This window comes from Polypterus senegalus, chromosome 13 (assembly GCF_016835505.1).
Source record: "Polypterus senegalus isolate Bchr_013 chromosome 13, ASM1683550v1, whole genome shotgun sequence".
Taxonomy (NCBI): domain Eukaryota; kingdom Metazoa; phylum Chordata; class Cladistia; order Polypteriformes; family Polypteridae; genus Polypterus; species Polypterus senegalus.
Window position 1 is genome coordinate 98,086,876 of NC_053166.1, and position 27,916 is coordinate 98,114,791.

General features: G+C 39.0%; 1 protein-coding gene across 1 annotated transcript in view; it reads right to left on the reverse strand.

Moving 5' to 3' along the window:
* Window positions 1–27,916, reverse strand: part of tktb (transketolase b) — a 101,391-nt gene that overhangs the window by 40,620 nt on the left and 32,855 nt on the right. The window contains exons 7-9 of the mRNA XM_039774416.1: window positions 2,356–2,549; window positions 2,099–2,263; window positions 1,838–1,994 (exon numbers count right to left, since the gene is read on the reverse strand). Coding sequence (XP_039630350.1) covers window positions 1,838–1,994; window positions 2,099–2,263; window positions 2,356–2,549 — 516 coding nt within the window. The remainder of the gene's footprint in view (window positions 1–1,837; window positions 1,995–2,098; window positions 2,264–2,355; window positions 2,550–27,916) is intronic.

Here is a 27,916-nt window from a genome sequence, read left to right on the forward strand (position 1 = left end):
ACAGGTACGAGTTTCTGCTGTCTACTCACCAACTTATCACAGAATGGCCCAACAGGTGGGAATCTAGAAAATAGAGCCCTTGAGCAAGAGAAAAAAAAAAAAAAGTTGTCCAGTTTCTAGTCTTTGATAAAATTTAGGCCACTGGTCTAGAAAGCATTAGGTCTTTCCAATTTTATAAGTTCACAAACAAGGTTATTAGCATATACCAGATGAGAAATATGCAAAGATTCTGGCCTCATGATTGCGAGCGTTTAAAAGCACATTACAACCAACAGGGGGTGATAAAGATCTCATCTGAACAACCAAAGTGACTACAGTGATCCCTCGCTATATCGTGCTTCGACTTTCACGGCTTCACTCCATTGGATTTTAAATGCAAGCATATCTAAATATATATCACGGATTTTTCGCTGGTTCGCGGATTTCTGTGGACAATAGGTCTTTAAATTTATAGTACATGCTTCCTCAGTTTGTTTGCCCAGTTGATTTCATATAAGGGACCCTACTGGCAGATGGCCGAGAAGCTACCCAATCAGAGCATGTATTACGTAATAAATAAAACTCCTCAATGATATACGATATGCTTCCCGCGCGGTGCTTCACACACTTCAAAGCTCTAACAGCCCGTATTGATTTTTGATTGCTTGCTTTTCTCTGTCTCTCTCACCCTCTCCGACATTCTCTGCTCCTGACAGAGGGGGTGTGAGCAGAGGGGCTGTTTGCACAGAAGATCGACGCTCCTGTAAAAAATGCTGGAAGAAAAAAAAAACACACCTTCACATTGATCCCGTCATTGCGGCAGTTTTATCATGGGTGCTTCGTATACTTAAAAGCCCAACAGACCTATTGTTTTTTGATTGTTTATATTTCTCTCTCAGACATTCTCTGCTCCTGACGGCACTCCTTTGAAGAGGAAGATATGTTTGCATTCTTTTAATTGTGAGAAAGAACTGTCATGGAGCACAGTTTAAACTTTTCACTAAAGAGTGTTATTTCATGTCTAGAGGGCTCTAATAATGTTAAAAACCGTATTTAGAAGGTCGTAAACAGGCTTTCTATGCTCTAACTGCGAAAATATTAGATTTATAAATAAAGAATATTACTTTGTGGAAATTCATTTTTCTGTCTGTAGTGGATTAACCTCTATAAAACGAAGGTTTACTGTATAACTGTGCAGAAAATATTTATAAACAATGTGGGAGAGTTTCTAAGGACTTAAAAATAACCATACAAACATATGGTTTCTACTTCGGATTTTCACCTATCGCGGGGGGTTCTGGAACACAACCCCCGCGATCGAGGAGGGATTACTGTATACACTTTTCACCAATGTTCTAATCTGCCTATACAGATTAATGCTACAGGAAGCTGGTGCCAATCTTACTAGCTCTGGTCATGAAGAACCCAAACGCACTCCAGTTCTTTACTACAGAATGTCAGACAGGATGTGGATTCAGGTACGCTTCCCTTGAACTGTATAGGTTTTTCTTCCAGGTCCCAAAACTTTTTTTTTTTTTTTTTTAATAAAATTGTTAACATGCTCACATACATGATTACCTTGCCCATGGCAGCTTATGGCTTCCCTTGTAGAGCCAAGATTATGAAATGTTTATAGATTTCAAAATATTACTGCCAATTTGCTTATTTAAACCCTAAAGGAACAGAGACATGTTTGAGGTTTTTCCAATAGAACAGATTAAATTCAAGCTTAGATTAAAAAAACCACCCTAAAGAGAAATCTCCTTTATAAATTGTGTGAAATCACGGGGACTTCAAATATTGCAGTATCAGCAGAGAAAAATGTAACAGAAAATGCGGAATGTTTGTATAAACTTACCAATTGACACACCACAGTGGGAGCCACACAGGTTGATGTTGGATTGGGAAATTGCACCCATGCGTATGTGGTCATAAGAACGTGATAAGAAAGCTGCAAAGGTGCTGGCAAAGACTACTGTGCGATTTCGTACAGCACAGCCTATAGCCACACTAACCTGCACAAAACGAAAGCAAAAACTTTTGCAACAAAGGCTCATTTTTTTTGACCAGAAGAGCATGCACACAGTTTAAAAAAAAAAAAAAATTCCAACACACAAACCATATTCTGCTCAGCAATGAAGCACTCAATAAAACGCTCAGGATGGGCTTTCTTGAAGAGATCAGAGAAAGTTGAATTTTTAGTATCTCCGTCCAGAGCAATGACACAGCTGTTGGTTTCCCCAAGCTTAGCCAAAGCCTCCCCATAAGCTCGACGAGTTGCAACCTTAAAACAGAGTTTGGGGTTAAGAAGAATTAAAAATCTTACACAAAAGATAAATTTCCTTTTATTCAAGTGTTAACCAAAAAATGACTAACCTTATCCCCTATGCTGTATTTGGGTGGAGAGGGCATACAAAGTCCAGAAATTTCAATATTTACAGCATCTTGCACAGGCTCCTCAGGAGACAAAGATTTGTTTGTTTGAATGTTGGCTTGCAGGTTGGCAATTAGAACATCAGCTTTATCTTTTGGAATAGGTTTACCATGCCAGTTGTCCTGGTCCTCAACACCTTAAACAAGGAATATTTGAAACAAAATAACCATTAAATTCATGGGTGAAACAGACTTCAGTAGAAACAAGCCTATAGGGTGCAGCAATGGGTTTCTTAGAAGTATACACAAATGTGCATATATACAGTGGTTTGAAAAACTATTTGCCCCCTTCCTGATTTCTTATTCTTTTGCATGTTTGTCACACAAAATGTTTCTGATCATCAAACACATTTAACCATTAGTCAAATATAACACAAGTAAACACAAAATGCAGTTTTTAAAATGGTTTTTATTATTTAGGGAGAAAAAAAAAATCCAAACCTACATGGCCCTGTGTGAAAAAGTAATTGCCCCCTGAACCGAATAACTGGTTGGGCCACCCTTAGCAGCAATAACTGCAATCAAGCGTTTGTGATAACTTGCAATGTCTTTTACAGCGCTCTGGAGGAATTTTGGCCCACTCATCTTTGCAGAATTGTTGTAAGTCAGCTTTATTTGAGGGTTTTCTAGCATTAACCGACTTTTTAAGGTCATGCCATAGCATCTCAATTGGATTCAGGTCAGGACTTTTACTAGGCCACTCAAGTCTTCATTTTGTTTTTCTTCAGCCATTCAGAGGTGGATTTGCTGGGGTGTTTTGGGTCATCGTCCTGAAGCAGCACCCAAGATCGCTTCAGCTTGAGTTGACAAACAGATGGGCGGACATTCTCCTTCAGGATTTTTTGGTAGACAGTAGAATTCATGGTTCCATCTATCACAGCAAGCCTTTCAGGTCCTGAAGCCGCAAAACCACCCCAGACCATCGCACTACCACCACCATATTTTACTGCTGGTATGATGTTTTTTCTGAAATGCTGTGTTCCTTTTACGCCAGATGTAAACGGGACATTTGCCTTCCAAAAAGTTCAACTTTTGTCTCATCAGTCCACAAGGTATTTTCCCAAAAGTCTTGGCAATCATTGAGATGTTTCTTAGCAAAATTGAGACGAGCCCTAATGTTCTTTTTGCTTAACAGTGGTTTGCGTCTTGGAAATCTGCCATGCAGGCCGTTTTTGCCCAGTCTCTTTCTTATGGTGGAGTCGTGAACACTGACCTTAATTGAGGCAAGTGAGGCCTGCAGTTCTTTAGACGTTGTCCTGGGGTCTTTTGTGATCTCTCGGATGAGTCGTCTCTGCGCTATTGGGGTAATTTTGGTCGGCCGGCCACTCCTGGGAAGGTTCACCACTGTTCCATGTATTTGCCATTTGTGGATAATGGCTCTAACTGTGGTTCGCTGGAGTCCCAAAGCTTTAGAAATGGCTTTATAACCTTTACCAGACTGATAGATCTCAATTTCTTTGGATCTTGGCATGATGTCTAGCTTTTGAGGTGCTTTTGGTCTACTTCTGTGTCAGGCAGCTCCTATTTAAGTGATTTCTTGATTGAAACAGGTGTGGCAGTAAATCAGGCCTGGGGGTGGCTGCGGAAATTGAACTCAGGTGTGATACACCACAGTTAGGTTATTTAACAAGGGGGCAATTACATGGCCCTGTGTGAAAAAGTAGGTTTCTCTCTCCCTAAATAATAAAAACCATCATTTAAAAATTGCATGTTGTGTTTACTTGTGTTATATTTGACTAAATGGTTAAATGTGTTTGATGATCAGAAACATTGTGACACAAACATGCAAAAGAATAAGAAATCAGAAAGGAGACAAATAGTTTTTCACACCACTGTATTATTATAATATACATATACACATACATACTAGACATTAAGCCCATTACAATAACGGGCGCTAGAACAGTAGTGCATAAACATTAGTAGGAACAGCCTATATTAAATGGCAAGGGACCTTGTATGTGGCTGTAATATGCGTCACTGTATTATGGGACTTTAATTTTCTCTCTCAGTAATACTGGTTTGTATTTCCGTAAAATGCCTGCAATTTTGTCTGACAGCAATACAGTGGAACCTCGGTTCACGACCAAATCGGGTTACATGTAATTTCCCCCATAGGATTATATGTAAATACAATTAATCCATTCCAGACTGTAAGAACTGTATGCAAATATATATAATTTAAGTTTAAGCACAAATAGTTAAATAAACCATTGAATGCACAGCGTAATAGTAAACAAAATGTAACAACACTGAATAACACTAAGAAAACCTTAAACAGAGAAAACGAACACTGCAAGAGTTAGTGCTATAGCCTTACAACCCGCTCGCTATAAACACTTTTAATGAGTTTTAAGCAACAGACAGACAGACGGCAAAGCCCTCACTGACTGACTGACTCCTAATTCTCCAACTTCCCATGTAGGTAGAAGGCTGAAATTTGGCAGGCTCATTCCGTACAGCTTGCTTACAAAAGTTAAGCAAGTTTCATTTAGAAACTCTACGCGTAACGGTCGACAACATCCGCCATGTTAAACTTTATTTATGGACCCATCAAGAAATTTGGCAATATATATGTCCATAGCCTGCAGCTTGGTTGCCGTGTGAGGCGGCGTTGGGTCCCCCATCCCCACGCCTCCCACGTTGTTGGCTGCCTGCCTATATAAGGCAATCTGTCGCTACGGTCTCTTCATTCCCTTCCTTCACCACGGTATTCACGTCTCCCTATTGATAACTGCAGCCTTTTTATTTAATCCAAGGCTTCTCCGCTGTTTTGTTTGTTTATTAGGATTAGTTATTGTGTAGGTATTTTAGACTTGCATTGTTCAAGTACCCATTTCCTTTATCGTTCCAACCGTACCCCCATTGACATGTCTATCGAGGTGATCACCATTGATCAAAGAACTGTCACTTACCGAGTGGTTTCCATGCCTGGAGATGGTGCCTGCCTTTTCCATTCTCTGTGTTACATATTGCACGGCCATATCAGGCTCACTCTTGATATCCGGAGGAATACTGTGTCTGATGTATTGAATGACTGGGACAGGTACAGTGGACTGATGACGGTACAGGAGATAATTATACTACACAGGAGCACTACAAGAGTAAAATGTTTAAGCGTTTCACCTATGGTCCTGCATGCGAGTTGACGGCTGCCGCCGAATTGTTCGGTTGTCGCTTTCAAGTGTACCAAATGGCCAAATATTTTACACCTTTTCACAACTGCCAATGCCTCTTAAACATCTTAGATTCACAGGTGGCGATTTGAGTAGTGGACACTTTGATGTTTATGAATGTCTAAACTCTCAAAATTTGAATGTGAAGTTAAATCGATGAAACCGGTTGTATGCATACGCTTGACAGATGCCAAATGTCACTTCAACACAACAAGTCCTGCAAATACGAATGTAATTGAAACAAACCATGAAACTGATTATGACAGCAGCAATCCAAGCTGTGACATTTGAGGCAAGATTGCTTTTCACATGGCCAACTGTACCATCCATCCAGAAATTATCAAATTAGACAGGATTTCAATTGATTGAATGTTTATTTTAATCTTATATTAAATGTCACTTATTTTGTCCACTATCAGCACCAACGTAAGGTCAAACAGATGATTAGAGGTCATACCTCACCCAAAAAATATACTACAAGAAAAAAAAACTGACTGTTCAGGATCCCAAAACTACATTGAGGCAAAATTTAAGGGAAGGCAGGCCAATTTCCATGGCAGAGAGTAAAAATAACCCAAGGAGGGAGAAAAAAAACCCACACACACCTGCAGAAATCTGTACTGTACAATTCCATTACACTGAAGGACTGATCTAACATCCAAGTGAAAGATATCACAGCTACAATTCATAAGAATTTAAAACAAGAAATACTGAGATTTACAAAAAGGATCCCCCCTCCCAAACAATATCTGTAAACTCAATCAGGTGTAAGTAAATCACCATTTCCATTGAAGACCATGGTTACTAGCTTCCACCTGTCATCAATTGTAATCAGTGCGATTAGTGAAGGATAAAAACCAACAGCTGTTCCTGGAGCATTCCCTGTTTAGTAGTGCAACTGACAGCAAACTATGGGTGGCAAGCCACTTTCAAAAGATCTCTAGGATAGAGTTGTGGACAGACAAGGCAGGAGATGATACAAAACAAAAATCTCAAAAGGCTTTATCAATCCCAAGGAGCACAGTAAAGTTCGTAATAAATAAATGGGAAGGGTTTGGCTTCACAAGGCCCCTCCCTGGATCTGGCTGTCCCTCCAAACTGGATGGATGAGCAAGGAGGAAACTGGTAAGAGAGGCTAACCAGAGGCCAATGGCCACTTTGAAGGAGTTACAGGAATTTATGGCAGAGTGGCCATTGTTTGCATACTACAACAATTTCAAAAGCCCTTACAATTGTGGCTTGTTTGGGAGGGTCGCAAGGAAAAAGTCACTTAAGGCTAGTTTGAACTTGGCATCAAAATCTTCAAGGTGCATTCTAGCAAAGTAGAAAAATGTCTTATGTTCAGATGAGACCAAAAATTGAACTATTTGGCCTCAATACCAAATGGTACACCAGGTGGGAATCCAATGCAGCTCACCATTCACAACAAACCATACCTACAGTAAAGCATGGAGGTGGCAGCATCCTGTTGTGGGGGCGTTTCTCTGCCGCAGGGCCTAGGGTTCTCGTTAGGGTAGAAGGAAAAAATGAATGGGGCAAAATACTGTCAAATTCTGGAGGAAAAACCTTCTACCTGCTTCCAGAAAGATGCGGCAGAATGTTCACCTTTCAACAAGACGACCTGAAGCACACAGCAATACTGACCACACAGTGGCTGAAGGAGAAAAAAGAAAAAAAAATTGAATGTCCTTGTGTGGCCCAGTCAGAGCCCAGACTTTGATCTCACTGAAAAAATCTGTGAAAAGATTTGAAAATAGCAGTTCACCAACACTCACTGTCCAATTTGACCAAACTTGAGCGTTTCTGTAAAGAGTAGGCAAATATTGCTCAATCTAGATGCGATTGACATTGGGGGTGATCCTTTATCTCAGTAGGTCTTTTGATTTTGTATAATTTTTCTGAACTGTAGCTGTGAAATCTCTCATTTGGATATTGTAGATCTGGGGAAGAAATATTGTGTGTGTGTGTTTTCATTTAAGGCTGTAAAGCAAAAAAAAAAGGGAATATTTCGAAGGGGGTGATACTTTTCTATACCCACTGTAAATGAATATTTAGAAAAGGATTAGTTTCCATTGCAAGCCAGGCTGGTGTGATGTCATGAATTTCAGCAGATTTCCAAAATTTTATCTATACTAATAAAAGGCAAAGCCCTCACTCACTCACTCACTCACTCACTCATTCTCCAACTTCCCGTGTGGGTGGAAGGCTGAAATTTGGCAGGTTGATTCCTTACAGCTTCCTTACAAAAGTTGGGCAGGTTTTATATCGAAATTCTACGCGTAATGGTCATAACTGGAAGCAGTTTTTCTCCATTTACTGTAATGGAGATGAGCTTCAATGCCGTGGGGGGGAGTTTCGTGTGACATCATCACGCCTCCCACGTAATCACGCAGTACATAGAAAACCAGGAAGACCTCAAAAAAGCGCTCAAGAAAACATGCATTATATAATTGAGAAGGCAGCGAAACAATAAGAAGCGAGTTCTGCTACTTCGGAAACAAAGCACGATGTAAACCTACACTTTAAATTAAGTTCATAGACAGGCTGCCGCTGGCGTTTGTAATTTAGTGCCTGCCCATAGAAGGCCGTCCGTCAGCGGCAATCCAATAGCAAACTGCCACGGGTAAATATTCACGGGTGAAGGACTGTGCTTATGGAGAGGAAGATGAGATGGTCAGGGTGGTGTTTGACACAAACTCAGCGAAACTGCGAGAGAAAGTTTTAAGTGCCAGGACTAAAGGTAACATTAAATAAAGCTATGGACATAGCACGAGATGGCACCAGCACAGCTGGGAACCTTCGATGCATGTACACCGAGTGGCTCACGTGAACTGGCGCAGTGCACAGATAAAAGCAACAGTTCCAAAGAGCTGAACAAAACCGAATTACACAATTGAAAAGGCAGCAAAAATATGAAGCGTCTGATAAGCATATTCATAAATGCAGCTACTGTGGAAACAAAGCACACGGTGGAAAAAGTCAATGTCCGCTAAAGGAAGACAGTGTAAAAAAAACCCGTGCATGCAGTGTGTCAGGTCTCAGATAAAGAAGAAGACGAGCTGTTTATTGATGCAGTAAGAAACGAATCGATGAATGAAACCTGTCATCTTTACAGCGATTGACAAACACGGAATGTAACTTGAACACAACACATCCTACAAATACGACCTGATTGAAAGAAATAATGATAATCAAATCCTTGATGACAGCAACATTCAATAACACTCACAAAACAATTACTGTATATTGACAATCATGTTACGTTATTTTTAAAATGTTCCCTTTTCTTTTCATAACTTCTACTTCTCCACTGCGATACGCTGGTATATATTTAAATGTATATATATACCCCTATCTACAGTACATACTCTCATAGACAAGCCACATGCTGTGGCTCAATTGTAGAGTCTTAAGCCTCTAATGCCGACATTGAGGTTCGATTCGAGAGGGATGCACTGAGTATGTACGCTACTGATTCATTTTACCTTCGCATCTCCTTGGTTTGGGGCGTATGAAAAAATATTAGGTTAACGCAGAATCATGTTACGTTATTTTTAAAATGTTTCCCTTTATTAGCACAAGCACAGCTGAGAAGCTTGATGCATGTACTCCATAACGCGTTAAAAATAACGCATTTAATCACACTTTCAATTCCAAGCAAGCGGGAACTTTTGTCAATGCATGATTTCCTGGTACATCCATTACACTGATGCACACATCACAGCTACAAAAATGTTAGAGTCGGAATAAAGCGCGTTCCTACGACTGATCATTTCGACTTCCCGAGCAAAGCCTTGATAAAAGCATGGTTTTGTGCACACTGAAAAGCAAGCAAAATTAGATGCATTACAGAAAGCAGACTTTGTGGCTCTTACTGGGGATCATTGGACTTCCGTGACCGTTAGTAATTCTAATTACATCTAATTACAAAATGTTCAATGATCACACTGTTTTAGCCTAATGTACAAAATAATTTTGGCTAAGGTTACTCAGAGTTTAAAGATTAAGTTGGTCAAATTACCTTTTATGTTTCTGACTTATTTTTTAAGAAGAAAAACTGCACTTTATGTTGAAATTTTGGTTATTATTATTTAAAGACAATACTATTCTGAAAATCTACTTAAAGTACTTAAACTACCACTTTATTTTTAAGTCTGCCCAATTTTAACCAGGGATGATATTTTTGTTTCTGTTTTGAATTCAAATGCAGTTTAAAGGCTTTTTTTCAGAAATTAAAACAGCTTCAGTTTACAATATTCATGTACATGTCTATTATTTGATTCTGTAAGCCCACTAAAACACTTTTAAATTAAAAAAAAACATTTGCATTTGGGGCAAATTTACGTGTGTGATTACATACGATTAATCAAGATTAATTCTTACACAGCCTCTAATTAATTGGATTAATTTTTTTAATCGAGTCCCACCCCTAATATATATCTGTGTATATATATATATATATATATCTTGTATATATATATCTGTGTATAGATAGATATATATATATATGCCAGCAACACTCATGACAATGACAAAACAATTACATTGTCAATCATGTTACATTATTATTAAAAAGTTTCCTTTTCACTTCTCCGCTGCCAATCGCAGGTATTTTGCTATGCTATATATATATATATATATATATATATATATATATCTATCTATCTATCTATCTATCTATCATCTATCTATATATCTATATCTATCTATCTATATATATATATATCTATATATCTATATATATATCTATATAGCTATATAGCTATATCTATATAGCTATATAGCTATATCTATATACTATATCTATCTATCTATATCTATATCTATATCTATATCTATATCTATATCTATATCTATATCTATATCTACACACACACAAATATATATATATATAAATAAATAGATGACAACAACACTCAATATCAATGACAAAACATTTACATTAACAATCTTACGTTATTTTTAAAATGTTTGCTTTTCATTTTCATAACTTCTTTAACACACTACTTCTCCGCTGCGAAGCGCGGGTATTTTGCTAGTTGTACATATTTGCTGCACAGTATGAACTTTGAATATTCGGTACAGCTGTGTGCCATCTTCTGCTTTAGATTTTTATAGAATCACCTTTTGAAAGAAAAATCATTGCTACTTTCTAGAAGAAAGACTGGTTTGTGTACATGCAAAACTCTAGAATAGGACAGATGCATGAGCTTACTTAGAGATGTTCACTTTGACACGCGAAATGGAGTGGACCATTTATTGACATCCTATTCAATTTGATCTAAAGTACTTTCAAAAGTGTATTGGAAAAAATCTTTATATTTACTTGTCATAGTTCTTGCAAGATAATTAAACTTTTTTGATATTAACAGATATCCAATCTAGTATCGTGAATTCTATAGCACACGTATTCAGATTAATTTTAAATCCAGAAAATCTCATAATTCTCATAACACATTCAAGACTAAAAAAGTAGATATGGGTGTGATATATAAAGCCCAATATTGTCTACGTAGTGATACCTTGTGTTCAACTCCTTTCCTGTAATTCCCTTTATCTCTAGTTTCTTCCAGTGATGAATAGCTAACTCGGTAACCAATGTTACACACTGGCGATTGTGGGCATCTCATTCTAATCTTAATATGATCCTGTTATTAATTTAGATCGAGGCTAGTACAAGATGGTTTAATTCATGAAGATATTGGGACCAAACCTAAACGCCATCAAAAACATTCGGCATACAAAGATATTATAGATTCAGTCAGTCGGTCATTTTCCAACCCGCTATATCCTAACAGGGTCACGGGGGTGTGCTGGAGCCAATCCCAGCTAGCACAAGGCAGGAACAAATTCCAGGCAGGGCACCAACCCACCACAGTATTATGGATTCTGGCTAATCAATTTTTTGGCAAGTATATAATAAAAGCTCTAAAAAGGTTTAAGATGGAGTGTCCACATTTAATAAATCCAGATTGTTGTGATGGAAGCACTTTCTCAATCCTAGTTAAGACTTTCACGATTATATTATTCAGAGGTGAAACTGATCTATATAAAATCAAATGTTAGTGTGCTTTGTTCAACTTTTCTTTAAATAAATTAAAAATAAAATAAAATAAAATGTGTAGATGTAGCACCCTTTAGGTTTTCCACTTGAGTAATTTTATGGCACCATATTATTTCTAAGGGTTCCAAGGCTTTTCAAGTCATTCTTCACTCAGAGAGGGGAAGAAAAAAAAAAAAAAAAAGGAGCTAGTGTCTGTATTGTTAATTTAAAAAAAAGCCACACACACACAAACTCACTGACTGGAATACGACGACTTGCAATACTCTGTATATTCCAATGCTCTTGTTCAGTAATCTCTTTATGCACCCAGATTTTAATTCCTGTTCTGGTGGGAACTTCTTTCTTTGCACTGAAAACTTCCTGCTTGTGGATTTCATAATGATGATACGATTAAAATAAGTTACTCAGTATCTCATTGTTTACAGAATCTAATTATGTGGCTTCAAGGGATTTATCTGCACAGTTCTCAGCATAAGCTTTAAAGCTTTTTACAAATATTTTAGAAAATGCTGCTACAAATTTCACCACATCATTGGGTTGGGCAGATGGTACTTCAATCCTAATGTTATTCCATCTATATCTTGAGACATCAAGAGTATTATGAAGTACATAGCATTCAGATTATTAGTTAAGGCAGCAGACATAATTTTTTCTATTTCCTCAATGTGATATCTTAGCATGCTCTTTCTTACAAATAAGCTCTTAATGCTTTGCTATTACTCTCAAAATTGCTTTTTCATTCACTGCTTTTATCCATGTCGGCTTTTTTTTTTCCCCCAACTTAATATCAAAATGTATTGCTTAAATTTACTTCTAGATCCTTCATATTCAGGCACAAATCTAAGCTCTGTTATTTGTTCTACTTCATAATCCTTTTATAGCTACTCAGAGTTTAACACTAGAATTACCAGAGCCTATGAAAAAAAAAACAATCGTAGATCCGGCCCACCTTAAATCTGTCCGCACCTCTCCTTCAGCATCTTTTGTCCTGTAAAACGTGCCGATAAAGACAAGCAGTAAGCAGCCTGGTATTCCATCCCCCTCCGCCGCAGAATGCGCACAATGTTCTCCCAGCTCACGCCTTGATTGATTATCTGGGAGTGAAGTGCTTTTTTAGAATGGAAATAGATTGTTATTTGGAACACATGCATTTCAGGTTTGTTCTGTTTCTACAATACTCTGTGTAAACACATTGTTAAAAGAGAAACTTTTTCATATTTTAGTACTAAAATGACAAAATGTTGGCATAAACTATATAATATGTGAAGCCTGAAGTCCAAAGATCAAATAAACACTTTCACAAAAGGTTCAAGGACGATACAATAGCTTCTGTGGTGTATTGGTAAGTTTTGCTGACCAGTAATCAAGAGTCCCCGGTTTGATCCTGACTGCCACCTATATTTGCCGTTTTCAGTAATGAGCTGCTCTTATTATATAGTACAAATACATTTGATTTGTGTCTGTAACAGACAGTGTACATTAATAGGGCTTTTTTAAAAAAAAAAAACCTACCTTTTTACCCTACTTTTAGTCTCTGTCACGCTCACTACCACACCCCACCCGGGATCTGACACGGTTAGATTTTATTTGAAACTGGGAGTAACTGTAGATGCGAGTGGTGTTTTGAGGCAATGGAACTGGACACACTCTGCTCCAGAGGGATAAAAGCAGACACACAAAACGCTGGTGAATCTGCCTTCGTATCTCACCATCACTTGATTTTTTTGTATGCAGTTTGAGTGTTCCTACTCACTGAATTAGTATGCAGCTTATGGCCCATGATGTCCCCCCCCAAAAAAAAAAATATTCAGAAACATAAGTATTTGATATTTGGAATTATTCATTTTATGACCTGTATAGTACATTTCGGAAAACACTGTGGCATGGATGCAACATTATCATATTCATTCGCATAACATCTTGCGGTTATAATCAGTGACTGAGTGTTTTGAGTGTTGTGTGGTTCTTCCCCCCCCTCCCCAATCTTGCCAGTGTCCACGTTGCTGTATGGTGGGGCTTCTTTTGTACATCAGGACATGCAAAGGAAACAATACTACAGAGAGCTCAATTGAGCGCTATATGCAATCAAATTCAAATGTTAACAGTTCTCACATACCCAAGGACCTCCCTTCCTACATTTACGACATGTGTACACACACACTCTATGCTGTGGTTTCTATTACATACCTGAAAGACAATGTGACATTTAGGAGGAATCATTTTATGACCTGAATACCAAACCAGAAAACATCGCACTAATGCAGTATTTGAAAATGAACAGCGTCAGATCAGGTGGGAATTTCGGTTACCAAGTCAGATCAGGAGGGGTGGAGGGATTGGAGGTATAGCGTGACCGCGACAGAGAAAACTGAAAAAAGCTAACTTTAACAAGTACAATAAATTTATACCCCACGTCCCTTATATTTGTCTTTCCTTTTTTTCCCTTCCCTCCGTGCCCACACAAAACACTAACTCAATTACAACTGCAAGATGTTATGCGAATGAATGAATGTTGCATCCGTGCCACAATGGTTTTCCAAAATGTACTATACAGGTCATAAAATGAATAATTATATATATATACACATATATATATACACACACACACACACACACACACACACACACACACACGTGTGACAGGGAGATAAGGCAGATTCACCAGCGTTTGTGTCAGCTTTTATCCCTCCAGATAAGAGAATGTCCACTTCCATTGCCTCAAAACACCACTCACATCTACAGTTACAAGTATGCATTCAAGTCCTATAAATCTACACTGTGTTACAGATGCAAACCAAATGTGTGCACTGTATATTAACAATAAGAGCAGCTCACTACTGAAAACAAATATAGGAGGCAGTCGAGATCGAACCAAGGACTCTTGATTACAAGTCAGCAAATCTTACCGCTATGCCACGGAAGCCATTGCATCATCCTTGAACCTTTTGTGAAAGTGTTTACAGTAATCCCTCCTCGATTGCGGGGGTTGCGTTCCAGACCCCCCCGCGATAGGTGAAAATCCACGAAGTAGAAACCATACGTTTGTATGGTTATTTTTATATATTTTAAGCCCTTAGAAACTCTCCCACACGGTTTATAAAATATTCTCTGCACAAGTTATACAGTAAACTCTTGTTTATCGCGGTTAATCCGCTCCAGACAGATGAATTTCCACGAAGTAGAATTCTTTATTTATAAATATTTTCGCAGTTAGAGCATAGAAAACCTGTTTACGACTTTCTAAATACGATTTAAACATTAGAGCCCTCTAGACATGAAATAACACCCTTTAGTCAAAAGGGTAAACTGTGCTCCATGACAAGACAGATGACAGTGCTTTCTCACAATTAAAAGAATGCAAACATATCTTCTCTTCAAAGGAGAGCGAGGTACTGTATTTGATCTTTGGACTTCAGGCTTCACACATTATATAGTTTATGCCAAAATTGTCATTTAGTACTAAAATACGAAAAACGTTTCCGTTTTAACAATGGGTTTACACAGTTTACTGCAAAAATGGAACACGCTTGAAATGCATGTGTTCCAAATAACCTATTTCCACTCTAAAACTCCAGCACTTCACTCCCAGATAATCAAGGCATGAGCTGGGAGAAGACTGTGCACATTCTGCAGCGGAAGGGGATGGGATACCAGGCTGCTTATTGCTCGTCTTTATCGGCACATTTTACAGGACAAAAAGACACTGACAGAGAGGTGCGACCGGATCTACAAGTTTTTTTGTAGGCTCTGGTAATTCTAGTGTTAATCAGCGACTTCATGACAGCCATGCCTTCCCTACCATTTGTGTTCTTCTGCCAATTTGTAACTGGATGGTGTTGAGGCTGTTGAAGTGCAAGGGGTATTTGTAATGGTTGCTGGTAGAGTTTAGATTTACAGAGCCTATACCGAATATATTTCAAGGCATAAATGATAATACCTTACTGCGTAGTTCAGAGAAAACATGAGGGATTAAAGACACTTAGAAATCTTTATAGACAACATATTTGCATGTTATAAACAATTACACTCAATTTTAAATTTTCAATCTACACACTTTTTCCTTTCTATAAAATTAAAAAAAAAATAAACGTATTAAATTGTTAAAAGAAACCTTCCCAACTCTCTGCACCTAACAACCACATCAATCCCACAGTCCATACTGGTTAGTCTTGGAAGACTAAGAACTTAAATATTTAAAAAAAAAAAAAAACACAAATTTAAGAATCTACCATTTAAAGGTTCTAGGGAAAAAGAGACCTTTCAATTCACTTCTCAGAAAGTGAGTGGAATTCCACCATACACAGAATACACTAGTTCTGTGTGTGCAAAACATTCCATAATTCAATTAAAAGGTATTTCAATTGCAGTTATCTAGTATAAACATTGTCCAAAACATACTCCAGGTAAAACGGAGCCGGAAATTACCATTTACCTGCTGCAGTCAGGAGATATGTACAACAATGAGGATCCTTTCACTTTGCATTTTTTTTTTTTTTTTATTTAAAGCAAGTAACATTTCATATATTCAAGCTTAATACTACTAAATTCAACCCCCACCCAAGAGAAAGAGAAATTCCTATTTTTCCAATTTTTTACTTATTCAAAGTAAACAGTTGTCATGCTACTATATGTCGGATGTAGTAGAATGCAAATTAATGCTCTACAGTAGTTAATAATCAATTATTTAAGACAAAATTCTGTTAAGCCTCCCCACAATTTTTAAATAGGGTGTGTACGGCAAAGCCCAACCACATGGGACAGAGCAGAGTGAAGAGACCAATCCTTAACAAGACACCAGTAAAGTTAAGGGCAGTTTTAGGATTTACTTCCGAGCACTGTACCATGAAAGAGTTTCATCTTTAAACAAAACTGAAAAGATGCCGCTAATACAGACTGGCACCAGCCCACCTCAACTGCCACTCAGACAAGCTACAAACTTAAAAAATGTCACATGGTGAGCATAAAAGAATCTGATGGCTGACTATATGTATAACAGAGAATATAAAAAGACTAAAAAAAATGTAAAGTGGAATGTATTAAAAACTTTCCCATATAGGACGGTAGTACCACAATCACTATTGCCTAAAAAAGCCCTACTGGAAGAGCTGCTCACCTGAAAATGAAATTGGAAGAAATTTTTGGTAAAAAAAAAGCTTCTCTGGCAATGGAAGAGGTGAAGATCCAGAGGAAGGACTAAAGTGAGGATGAAAGGATTCAGACCTTGGGTGTCTTCAAATAATGAGAAATGTTGCCTTCATACTAGCTGTTTGAACGGTCATCTCAGAGAGAGTTATGGAGAGCTCTGGTACTGCCAAGAACTGGCTTAAACTTCATATTTCAGACATTTTAATGCTGGAGAGGTTTCAGACCGAGTGGGGGGGAAAGGCTGGAGGAGATCTGGAAATATTTGAGTATGCAGTGATGAAAATGGGAGTACAGCATAATTAAAACTAAATGCATGATGTAGAAGCAATTGCAGACCTAAATTTGTCCACGTCACTGCCTGGGAAAGTTGCATCATTCTGGCTGACTCAGTAACAGAAATGCTTCAATCTGTACCAAAGACTTTTTTGATTAACCTCCTCAGCATTACACCCAAGAATCACTTGAGCTATAAAGCATTAGTCCAAAGCACCACTCGGACAACTTTATAGATGTGTCTTACATAAGCGTTAGACCAGAGGATTACTCTGGCTGTAAAAGCGGCAACAGCGTTAATGTCAGGCATTGCATGCATGCATTTATTATATTAATGCGGAGGAGGTTAATAGACTTTATAATAGACAATTTAAATAATATATAATAGACATTTTAAAGACTTGGCAATTTAACTGTATTACAGTTAGTAAAATTAGTGAAATAGAAAAGTTGTATGATACAGTCCATTACAAAACTATGTTCATTCTCCACAAAAAAAACCAAAACATTTTCTCGGCCACCTTGACAGACAGAGAGAGGGTGGTCAGATCTAAGTATACAGATCGTCTGGATGACCGATTTATGTGGGGACGACTCCAGACAGACAGGGCTGGTTGCAACTCAAGTTGGTTTTAAGTCAAGACTATTTTTCCCATAAGAAATAATGGAATACCCATAATGTACTCTGAACCTCCCACAGCAACACTTACTTAACCTTTTCATAATAAAAAAGGGTTGTATAATGCGCGTAACTTAGAAAAATGATTGGTGTTTTGGTAACGTACCAACCAAAAAAGTTTTCTTTAAAAGAAACAATTTCATACTGTACTCGCCATTTAATTTGACATCTTTGGGCTGCAGGAAGGGAGGAGGAGGAGGAGGAGAATGAAAAACGGAAGGTGGTTATTGTTTAGAAGGAGCCTCCTGATGCAAATCTTTGTTTCGACATGCTGTACATATTAGCGAGATCGGTCACATACAACATTAGAACAATCTAGACGAGAACAGGCCATTCAGCCCAACAAAGCTTGCCAGTCCTATCCAATTGTTTCCTCCAAGAAACCATCAAGTCGAGTTTTGAAAGTCCCCAACGTCTTACTGTCTACCACACTACTAGGTAGCTTATTCCAAGTGTCTATTGTTCTTTGTGTAAAGAAAAACTTCCTAATGTTTGTGCGAAATTTACCCTTAAGTTTCCAACTGTGTCCCCGTGTTCTTGATGAGCTCATTTTAAAATACAAGTCTCGATCCACTGTACTAATTCCCTTCATAATTTTAAACACCTCAATCAGGTCACCTCTTAATCTTCTTTTGCTTAAACTGTATAGGCTCAGCTCTTTTAATCTTTCCTCATAATTCAACCCCTGTAGACCTGGAATCAGCCTAGTCGCTCTTCTCTGGACCTTTTTCTAGTGCTGCTTATGTCCTTTTTGTAGCCTGGAGACCAAAACTGCCTAGAGTACTCAAGATGAGGCCTCACCAGTGCATTATAAAGGTTGAGCATAACCTCCTTGGACTTGTACTCCACAGATCGTGCTATATAACCTAACATTCTGTTAGCCTTCTTAATGGCTTCTGAACACTGTTGGGAAGTTGATAGCTTAGAGTCCATTATGACTCCTAAATCCTTCTCATAAGGTGTACTCTCGATTTTCCGACCGCCCACTGTGTATTCAAACCTAATTTTACTTCTTGTGTAATACTTTACATTTACTGGCATTAAAATTTCATCTGCCACAAATCTGCCCAAGCCTGTATGCTATCCAAGTCCTTCTGTAATGATATAACGGATTCCAAATTATCCGCTAATCCACCTATCTTGGTATCATCTGCAAACTTAACCAGCTTGTTACTTATATTCGTATCTAAATCATTTATATATATTAAAAATAGCAACGGCCCTAGCACTGACCCCTGTGGAACAACTCTTAATATCGGCCAGTTCTGATGAGGTTCCTCGCATCACTCTGAACTCCCACTTTTTAACTTGATGCCCAACCTCTCATGAGGCACCTTATCAAATGCTTTCTGAAAGTCCAGATAAATCATAAAGCGCCACTTTGATCGTATGCTTTTGTTGCAACCTCATAGAATTCCAACATGTTAGTAAAACACGACCTCCCTCTTCTGAACCCATGCTGACTGTTCAGAATAACTCCCGTCCTTACCATGTGTTGCTCAATCTTATCCTTAATTCCTTCCATTAATTTTTCCTGTGATGCTTGTTAAGCTTACTGGCCTATAGTTGCTTGGATCTGCCCTGTCACCCTTTTTATATAATGGGATGATATTTGCCATTTTCCAGTCCTTCAGAATCTCTCCAGTGCACAGTGACTTCCTAAAAATGTGTCAAGGGTTTATATATGTACTCACTAGCCTCCTTAAGAACACGAGGATAATTATCTGTGCCTGGTGATTTGTTTGATTTCATCTCATTTAATCTGAGCAGCACTTCTCCCTCTACAATTTCCAAATCCCTCAGTACCTCCTTATGGCGCTTTTCCACTGTTTAGTACGGCACAGCACGGTTCAGTACAGCTCACCTTGGTTCGGCTCAGTTTGCGTTTCAACTGCAGTTTAGTACCGCTTCAGAGTGGGCGGGATTATTCACATGTCGTTATAGTTGCGCCGCCTCTACTGCCGTGACCTTGTAAACGCGCCACAAGCGACCTCCTGAAAAACTTTCATTCCGTATCGCCCCATCCAGCTCTCGCTGGATCCGCTCCTCGGCTACCAACGAGAGGAACGTCTGTACTTCAATAGACCACGAAACAGCCATTTTTGGTTAAAACAAAATGGTGCGTCCGAACCTTCGCTGGCTGTGCTAAAAATCTAGCGGGTCTGTTGTGTCTCGTGTCGCAAGTTCAGTGACGCAGTAATGACGATTTTCTCCGGCCAATCAGTGACCAGCAGAGTTTACACGTCACGTTTTGGTAACGGTTCGGTGCGCTTGGAACCTCTGCTGAGGTGGTACTAAAAAAAGATCCAGGTACCAGGTACTGTTCCCAGTGTAAAACCCCCCCAAAAGTGAGCTGAACTGAGCCATGTCATGCCGTACTATGCAGTGGAAAAGCGCCATTAGTAGTTGTGTTTACCTCTGGCAGGTTATCAGCTTGCTCACTTGTAAACACCTCAGAAAAATGTAAGTTTAGGGCATCTGCTATTTCATTGTCTGTATCTTTTAATTCCCCTTTACTATTCCTGATGAAGTTGTCCTCCTCAACTGTTCTTTTACTACTAAAATACTGAAAGAATCCCTTGGGGTCTTCTTTCGCCTTATCTACTATATTCCTCTCCAACTATCTTTTAGGCTTTCTGATATCCTTAATGGTTGCCCTCATGTTCTCATACGCGCTACGATTCTCTTTGCAGTCATTAGTCTTATATGCCTTATACAGCAGTTTCTTCCTTTGCAACTTCTTTTTTAAATCTTTATTAATCCATCGTGGAGTTTTTTTTAGTTTCCTATTAATTCCAAATTTAGGTATTCTGTCCTGCATTACATGTAAAACATTTTTAAACCTGTTCCACTGCTCCTCGACTGTCTCCACATTTAAAAGCTTATCCCAGTCTATCCTACTTTGTCGCATCTGCTCAAAATTAGCCTTACCAAAGCTCAACTTAACAATTTTAGTCTTTGCATCTGTACTCTTACAAAATACTGAGAATTGTATTACATTATGGTCACTTGACCATAGTGGTTCAATCGCCTCTACACCCTAAATTCTATCCTGATTATTACAGAATACTAAATCCAGACAGGCTTCACCTTGTGTTGATGCTTTAACATGCTGTGTTAAAAAACAGTCGCCGATTACTTCTTAAAACTCCTACTCTTGTGCTCCTCCATCTGCAAGGTTATCACAGTTAATATTTGGATAATTAAAGTCCCCCATGACTATATCATCCCCCTGTAAACTTGCCTTTTTGATATTACTAAAAAGATGTGTCGAGTGTGTTGCGTCACGAATGGCACTCATATTTCCGCACAATTTCCTTCTTCGTTTCGATTGTGATCGCCGTTTCTCAAGTTAATGACAGTAGTCAAGCACTCCGTTCAAAGCTTGCCATGTGAACTGCTGTAATACACTCCAAAGCAAGCCAGTGCTGACTCAGCCTGATGACATCATGTGCCATGCCAGCCCGCTAGCTAACATCCCTTAACAATCGCTTTCTTTACCTTCTCTTCCTAAGCAATTATGCATCTTGCTTGCCATGATCTTAGTGAATATATATAGCAAAGCCCTCACTCACTAATTCACGAACTTCGTGTAGGTGGAAGGCTGAAATTTCACAGGCTCATTCCTTACAACTTACTTACAAAAGTTAGGCAGGTTTCATTTCGAAATTCTACACGTAATGGTCATAACTGGAACCTATTTTTCATTCATATACTGTAATAGACTGCAACTCTATGGCCGTGGGAGGCGGAGATGCGTCTTGCATCATCACGCCTCCCACGTAATTGAGCCCATATAAGGCCATCCCTCAGTGGCAATCCAATAGAAAAACACTCTGCCACTAAATATTTAGATGAAGAGGAGATGGTCAGAGTGGTGTTTGACACAAACTCAGCCAAACTGCGAGAAAAACTTAAGTGCCGGGTCTTAGCTAACATTAAATAACGCCGTGGACATCGTGAGATCGCAAGATAGCACAGGCACAGCTCAGAAGCTTCGATGCATGTACTCCGAGCGGCTCACGTGAACGGACTATGAACGCAGTAAGCAGAGAACAAGCAAGATCTCTAAAGAGCGTGGAGACATTTTGATCACGTGAACGTGTCTGCAAAAATACTATAAAAGTCGCGCGTAGCTGTGCCGACCTTTGAGACGCTGACTGCGCTTCTGCCTTAAGTGAAAGTAAACACATTTAATTCTTTTCCTCCTTCCCATGTGCTATAGCCCAGACAACTGCAAACACGGGATCCCATTTTTAGACCATGGCAAACTATTAAGGCGCTTCGCACTTTCTTTTGCACGTATAAGATTATGAGGTCGTCGGATTATGAAGACATGCACAAGAGTGGGACCAACAGTGCCATCCCGGCCGGTTAATTGCAGGGCCGTCTCTCCAGTCTACACGAGACCCATCGCGACGCTCATATCGTCAGCGAAGACGTCTCTACACTATATAAAAGGAGGCAACTTTCCTCTTTACACCTTTTGTCCCAAACCAAAGCCTTTCTCTGCAGAGGACACAAAACTAAATTTTCTTTAATTGTTGCCAATGCCGGTAAGGCACATTACCACAGGCAGAAATTTGACGTTCACATAGAAAATGTAATTTCTGTACCACAGCTGTCGTAGCGCTTTCAAAAGGGATCAACTACCAAGAGATGATCCATATACATTTTAGCTGCTGTTAGTATTACTTACCTGTTATGTTATACCATCTTTAAAATGTAGCTTACCTGAAGCCACTCCAGTGGTGCTCAATATATCTTTACTTCTTAAAACGTTAATGTTTTACTGTATACACATACACAGGAACCTCAGTTTCTGAGTAACTTTGTTTAGGAGTGTCTTGCAAGACGAGCAAAAATTTAATAAATTTTGACTTGATAAACAAGCTTATGTCTTGTAATACAGTAGTATGGATACACTTTGTCTGCTGAGCGCCATGTGATCACAACTGAGCTGATGGTTCTCTCTCTCTAGTTCTATGATACTAAATAGAATCCCAGAAAAGCACATCTTGCTACAGGTTTCCAGGATCATTTGACATTCTATTCATTAAGATATGATCTTGGATGTAGCAAAGGAGGTAATTTCAGATACACAGGCATAGTTAAGAGTTGCCAGGTCGACTTGGCCTACCCTAACAGATGCAAAGTTACTAAAATAGGTCTCAAATAAAAATGCATTTTTTCCTGTTTAATACCACACCTAATGTAAATATTAATGAATACAACAAGTAAATCTACTCTGTCCAAAGTAGCGCTACTGCATATTGCCTATGCATAACACAGGACAGATATGCTGTTCAGGGCAAGCCTTATGGGGTGGACCAATCAGATTACTAGCCTGCCCAGTATTCAAGGCAAAAATTTTAAAGAATTAAGCTTTTTTGTTAAAAGCACCAGTATATTACAGCTCACGCCTAGATTGACTATTCATGACTGGCAGCAACTTTGCACATACATATAAATGCTTACTTAACATAAATGCTAAGTCCATCATCTAAATTCACTTTATCCATAGCAGGGTTGTGTGGCGAGTGTGTCAGTAAACCTAGGGCACAAGGTAGGATCAATTCCTGGCCAGGACACTAATCCACTGCAAGGTTAACATACATTAAATTGTCCCAAGAGTGTGTGCATCATTAAAATTAAAAGGAGAGCATAATTTTAAATTTTGCTCAAGTTGTCATGCAATTACCATTCTGTTTTATAAATGATCAGATTTGGTGTTATAACCAGCAGCCATAAAATAAGTAAACCAGACACTCATTTAAAATGACTTAAGTAAAAGATCCCCAGGAAAAAAAATACTCTAGTAGAAGCTTTCAATTCAGTATCTTGTACTTTTGATACTGGAGTACACAGATCACAAGGAAATAGAATCTTTTCTTGTTCAGATCTTAAAACAATGAAATATTTCAAAACCTTTGATTAAAATTTAAAATACCAACAATTGTACAGTACATACCCAAAATTTGTGGGGTTTACTTTCCTTGAGCTCCTGTGAATTGTGGAAAACCATTCAATTTTGGATGTGGTTTTAAAAATGCCTATTTTTATAGTTTAAACCCTAAATATAATGTCCCCAAAACACTAATTTCAAACTTGGCTTACTACATTACCAAAAAAAAGGGCAAAAGGTAAACCTGTATACTGTACTGCTATGTCTCCGCAGTGCTAGAATGTAAAATACCAATGTTACCGCTATATGTACTGTAATTTATGCAAGTGAGTTTTCATTACCAGAAGCCTTTGAAGGTACAGGGCGTTTCAGCAGCATCTTGAGGCTTTAACCCTTAAACTGCCACATACTTGGGGTTGTTGCATCCCTGGACACCAAATACTTTTTGCTGCACTTTAAGTAAATGTCACAATTCACAAAGAAAAACTGAAAATTTTAATGGAACACTTCATGCAAAGAACATCACAATTACTGCAACACTGATCATTTTACACACTGATAATGAACTGTAAAAACTTAAAAAAAAACCACACTACTGGAATAATAATAATAATAATAATAATAATAATAATAATAATGTACAAGGTGAAAATGACACCATGGATGAAATGGAGTAAAATCACTGAGCCAACTGCGCTTGAACTGGCAGCACTCAAAAAACCAGAGGTAAGCGCTGATGCTTGCAAGCTAGTCTAGCGCAGCTGGCTCCATCCTAGGGACAGGGAGTATGCAGTGCTGCAGGGTGTCACGGATGGGTCACAGAATTGCACAGAAACACAGGAGACTGTTTTGAAGTGTTTGAATAAAGTTCTTGTCTCTACAAACATGTCTCTTTCAGAAGACAAACAAGCTCAGTATGCAGTCAGTGTTCTATTAAATAGACAAAAATCATAGGGGAGCACAACGGGAGTGGGACCCCCAACAGGAGCAGAGTGAGAGACCAAGCAAATCAGCCAAAAGGACAGGTGCTGTTCAGGCTTTTAAGCATGCGTAGTGTCACACAAGAATATTATATGACAGAGCAGCCGCAAGCAAGCCCAGCAAATAAGGGAGCAATGTGAAAGTAGTCTACCAGCTTTTTAATTTAAAAAGGGAGCGGGTTTTCTGAGGAGCATCCGTGTCTTCTAGGGTGCGTTCAGCCGCCTTCCTCACAAGGGGTTGGCAGTGGTCATGAGCTGGCTGCTCAACAAATGTATGGCGCTGACTGATCAGCTCCTGCATGTTCGCAAATGGCACTGGGAAAAGACTATAGCCGATTGCGGAGGTTTAACAGGAACAAAACAGAAAACACAAGTACACTCAGCTCGAGATGCATCACAGTCAATCAGCAGCAAGGAGAAATTAATAACTCTGTAGTGGTCCGGTGCCTACAAGATTCACACCATCAAGAAGATGGGCGATTTATTTTTATAGTGGAGATTCCAGGATGCACCCAACCTTGGCCCGACTTGCATGCAATCGCAAACAGACACAAAGCAAACCGGTAATCAAACAGCAAAGAAAGAAAGAAAGTAATGAAAACAAAAATAAATGAACACGATACCACCCATGTTCCCCTTACGGCAATTACACATTAAATACAACAAAGCACAAACTAAAACACACACAACAAGTTAAAACTAGCAACAGATGAAATGTAATGATGAAAACAGATAGTCTAGAGATCCGCATGTTGAATGGGAATGTAAAGATAGGATGGATGGGTAATTATTCTTTAACCTAATTTGATGCATTTTAAAGACAAAATGAAACTTTTCACCCATCACATTTGGGAAGACTAATTTTTTTGGTATATAAAAGGAGAAGATTTAATCAGCAACAACAACTAACATTCCAGTTCTGGATGAAAGTACACTGTGTACAATCTGGCTGTCGCTTCTCACCGGTGTCTTCTTTTGTTTGTTGCCGTTACTACGCCCTCTGCCTTGCTAGTGCCGTTTATGTTTTATGGATGGACTCACAGGATTCATGTAGTTCCCCCCATCCCCAAAGTTTTATTCTGTTAACTGTGTATATATTCCACGAGCCATCTCCCTATACTACCCCTGAGCAGGCATAGTTGGCGAGCAAATCTTTACTTAATTAGCAGACTGTTAATTGCTCAGTTGGATTTAGTTTATGGGTTTTGGTTAAATATGGTGATGGCTGATACGGCTTTTTCCGATCATGATTGCCTACTCCTCAGTACAATTATGCTTACTGTATTCAATCCAAATTGGATGAGACCCAAGGCATATGCTCCTCTCAGCATCATTTTAATACTACCTCTACATCCACTGACAAGATTTCTACCATTTGGTCCGTTAGACCCATCTTCTCAAAGAGACTACCTGCAGAACAATGAAGTAGGCAGAAAAATTGGCTGAGACACCTGCCACAGATACGGATTGGAGTAACCAAGGATTACAACCCGATTCAGCTCTCCACTGTGTACTCCTGAAATGCAGAACAAAAACTACTTTCCTCAATGACTTATCTACTTCCAAAAATCTGGACATGCTGTTCTTTTGTAGAAATGTGGCAAAACCCAGTTTCTTACTTACAAATACTGCTTAACCCTGCTGGTTATAGTTAGTTAATTACTGGCCTAAGCCCCATCTGACAGGCAGAGGTGGTGGATTGGCAGTGGTTCAGCACGATTGTCTTAAAGCAACCACTGTTGATTTTCATAACATTACATCACTTGAATACCTGGTTGTTAAAATCCCTGGAAAGGCTTTGCTGCACATTATATTAATCTACAGGCCTCCTAAGATTCACCTGGGTTTTCTCTCATCTTAATGAAATGCTCACTCTTGCCCGTAGCATGTCTACTGCTGTTACTTTGCTTGGTGACTTGAATATTCATGTGGATACAGACTGTCCATCTGCTTGTGAGCCGTGTTCAGTACTGGATTGTTTCAGTCTTGTGCAGCATGTTGGTTTCTCAACCCATGTGAAGGGCCATACTCTGGATCTTGTATGTTCTACTGGTCTACAGAATGTTTGTCCATCTGGTTCTGTCATCAGTATCTTGTATCACAAGCTGATTGACTTATTTTAGGCAGGGATAAGTGAAACCAAATTCAAAATTCAAGGATATTGATCAGTTATACTTGTATCAGTTGGTGCTTCCGGTCTCATGTTTCATAACGTTTCTGGGTTGTCTTTCCTTGTGCAGATTTTGTCTATATATAAATTCCACAATATCAAATTTTGGATCATTATGCACTATTAAATCCTTGATTTCCTACTACCTTGACTTCCCCATGGTTTGCAGCAGAATTGTGTACCATGAAACAAACTGGTCGCCACTTGGAAAGGCTCGATGAAGACTGGTCTGGCTGTTAACACCCTGGTTTACACCAAACACACGAAGGAATACAAAATCGCCTTATCGGCTGCACGCTCAAAAGTACTACTCCACCCTTATTGACTGTTAACTGTACTAAAGAGATCAAGGGTGACTTTGTCAACCTACTCTTAATCTCAGTTCCACTGTTGAGCACTGTAATTTTTCAGTCAAAAATTGACTATATCAAGGTTTCTCCATTAACCATTTCTCTATATTGACAGATTCTACTTCTAAATCTCCAGTTTATCTAAATTTAACCCCACTACATCAAATCTTTAGAAGGTTACAGAAAAATTTCTGCTGCTTTGAAGGTCCCAATGAGCACAGTGGCCTCCATCATCCGTAAGTGGAAGCAGTTCAAAACCACCAGGACTCTTCCAAGAGCTGGCCGCCATCTAAACTGAGCGATGGGGGAAAAGGGCCTTAGTCAGGAGGTGACCAAGAACCAGATGGTCACTCTGTGAGAGCTCCAGGGGTCCTCTCTGTGGAGAGGGAGAACCTTCTAGAAGGACAACCATCTCTGCAGCAATCCACCAATCAAGCCTGTATGGTAGAGTGGCCAGACGGAAGCCACTCCTTAGTAAAAGGCACATGGCAGCCCACCTGGAGTTTGCCAAAAGCACCTGAAGGACTCTCGGACCATGAGAAACAAAATTCTCTAGTCTTATGAGACAAAGATTCAACTCTTTGGTGTGAATGTCAGGCGTCACGCTTTGTAGGAAACCAGGCACCGCACATCACCAGGCCAATACCATCCCTACAGTGAAGCATGATGGCGGCAGCATCATGCTGTGGGATGTTTCAGTGGCAGGAACTGGGAGACTTGTCAGGATAAAGGGAAAGAGGACTGCAGCAATGTACAGAGACA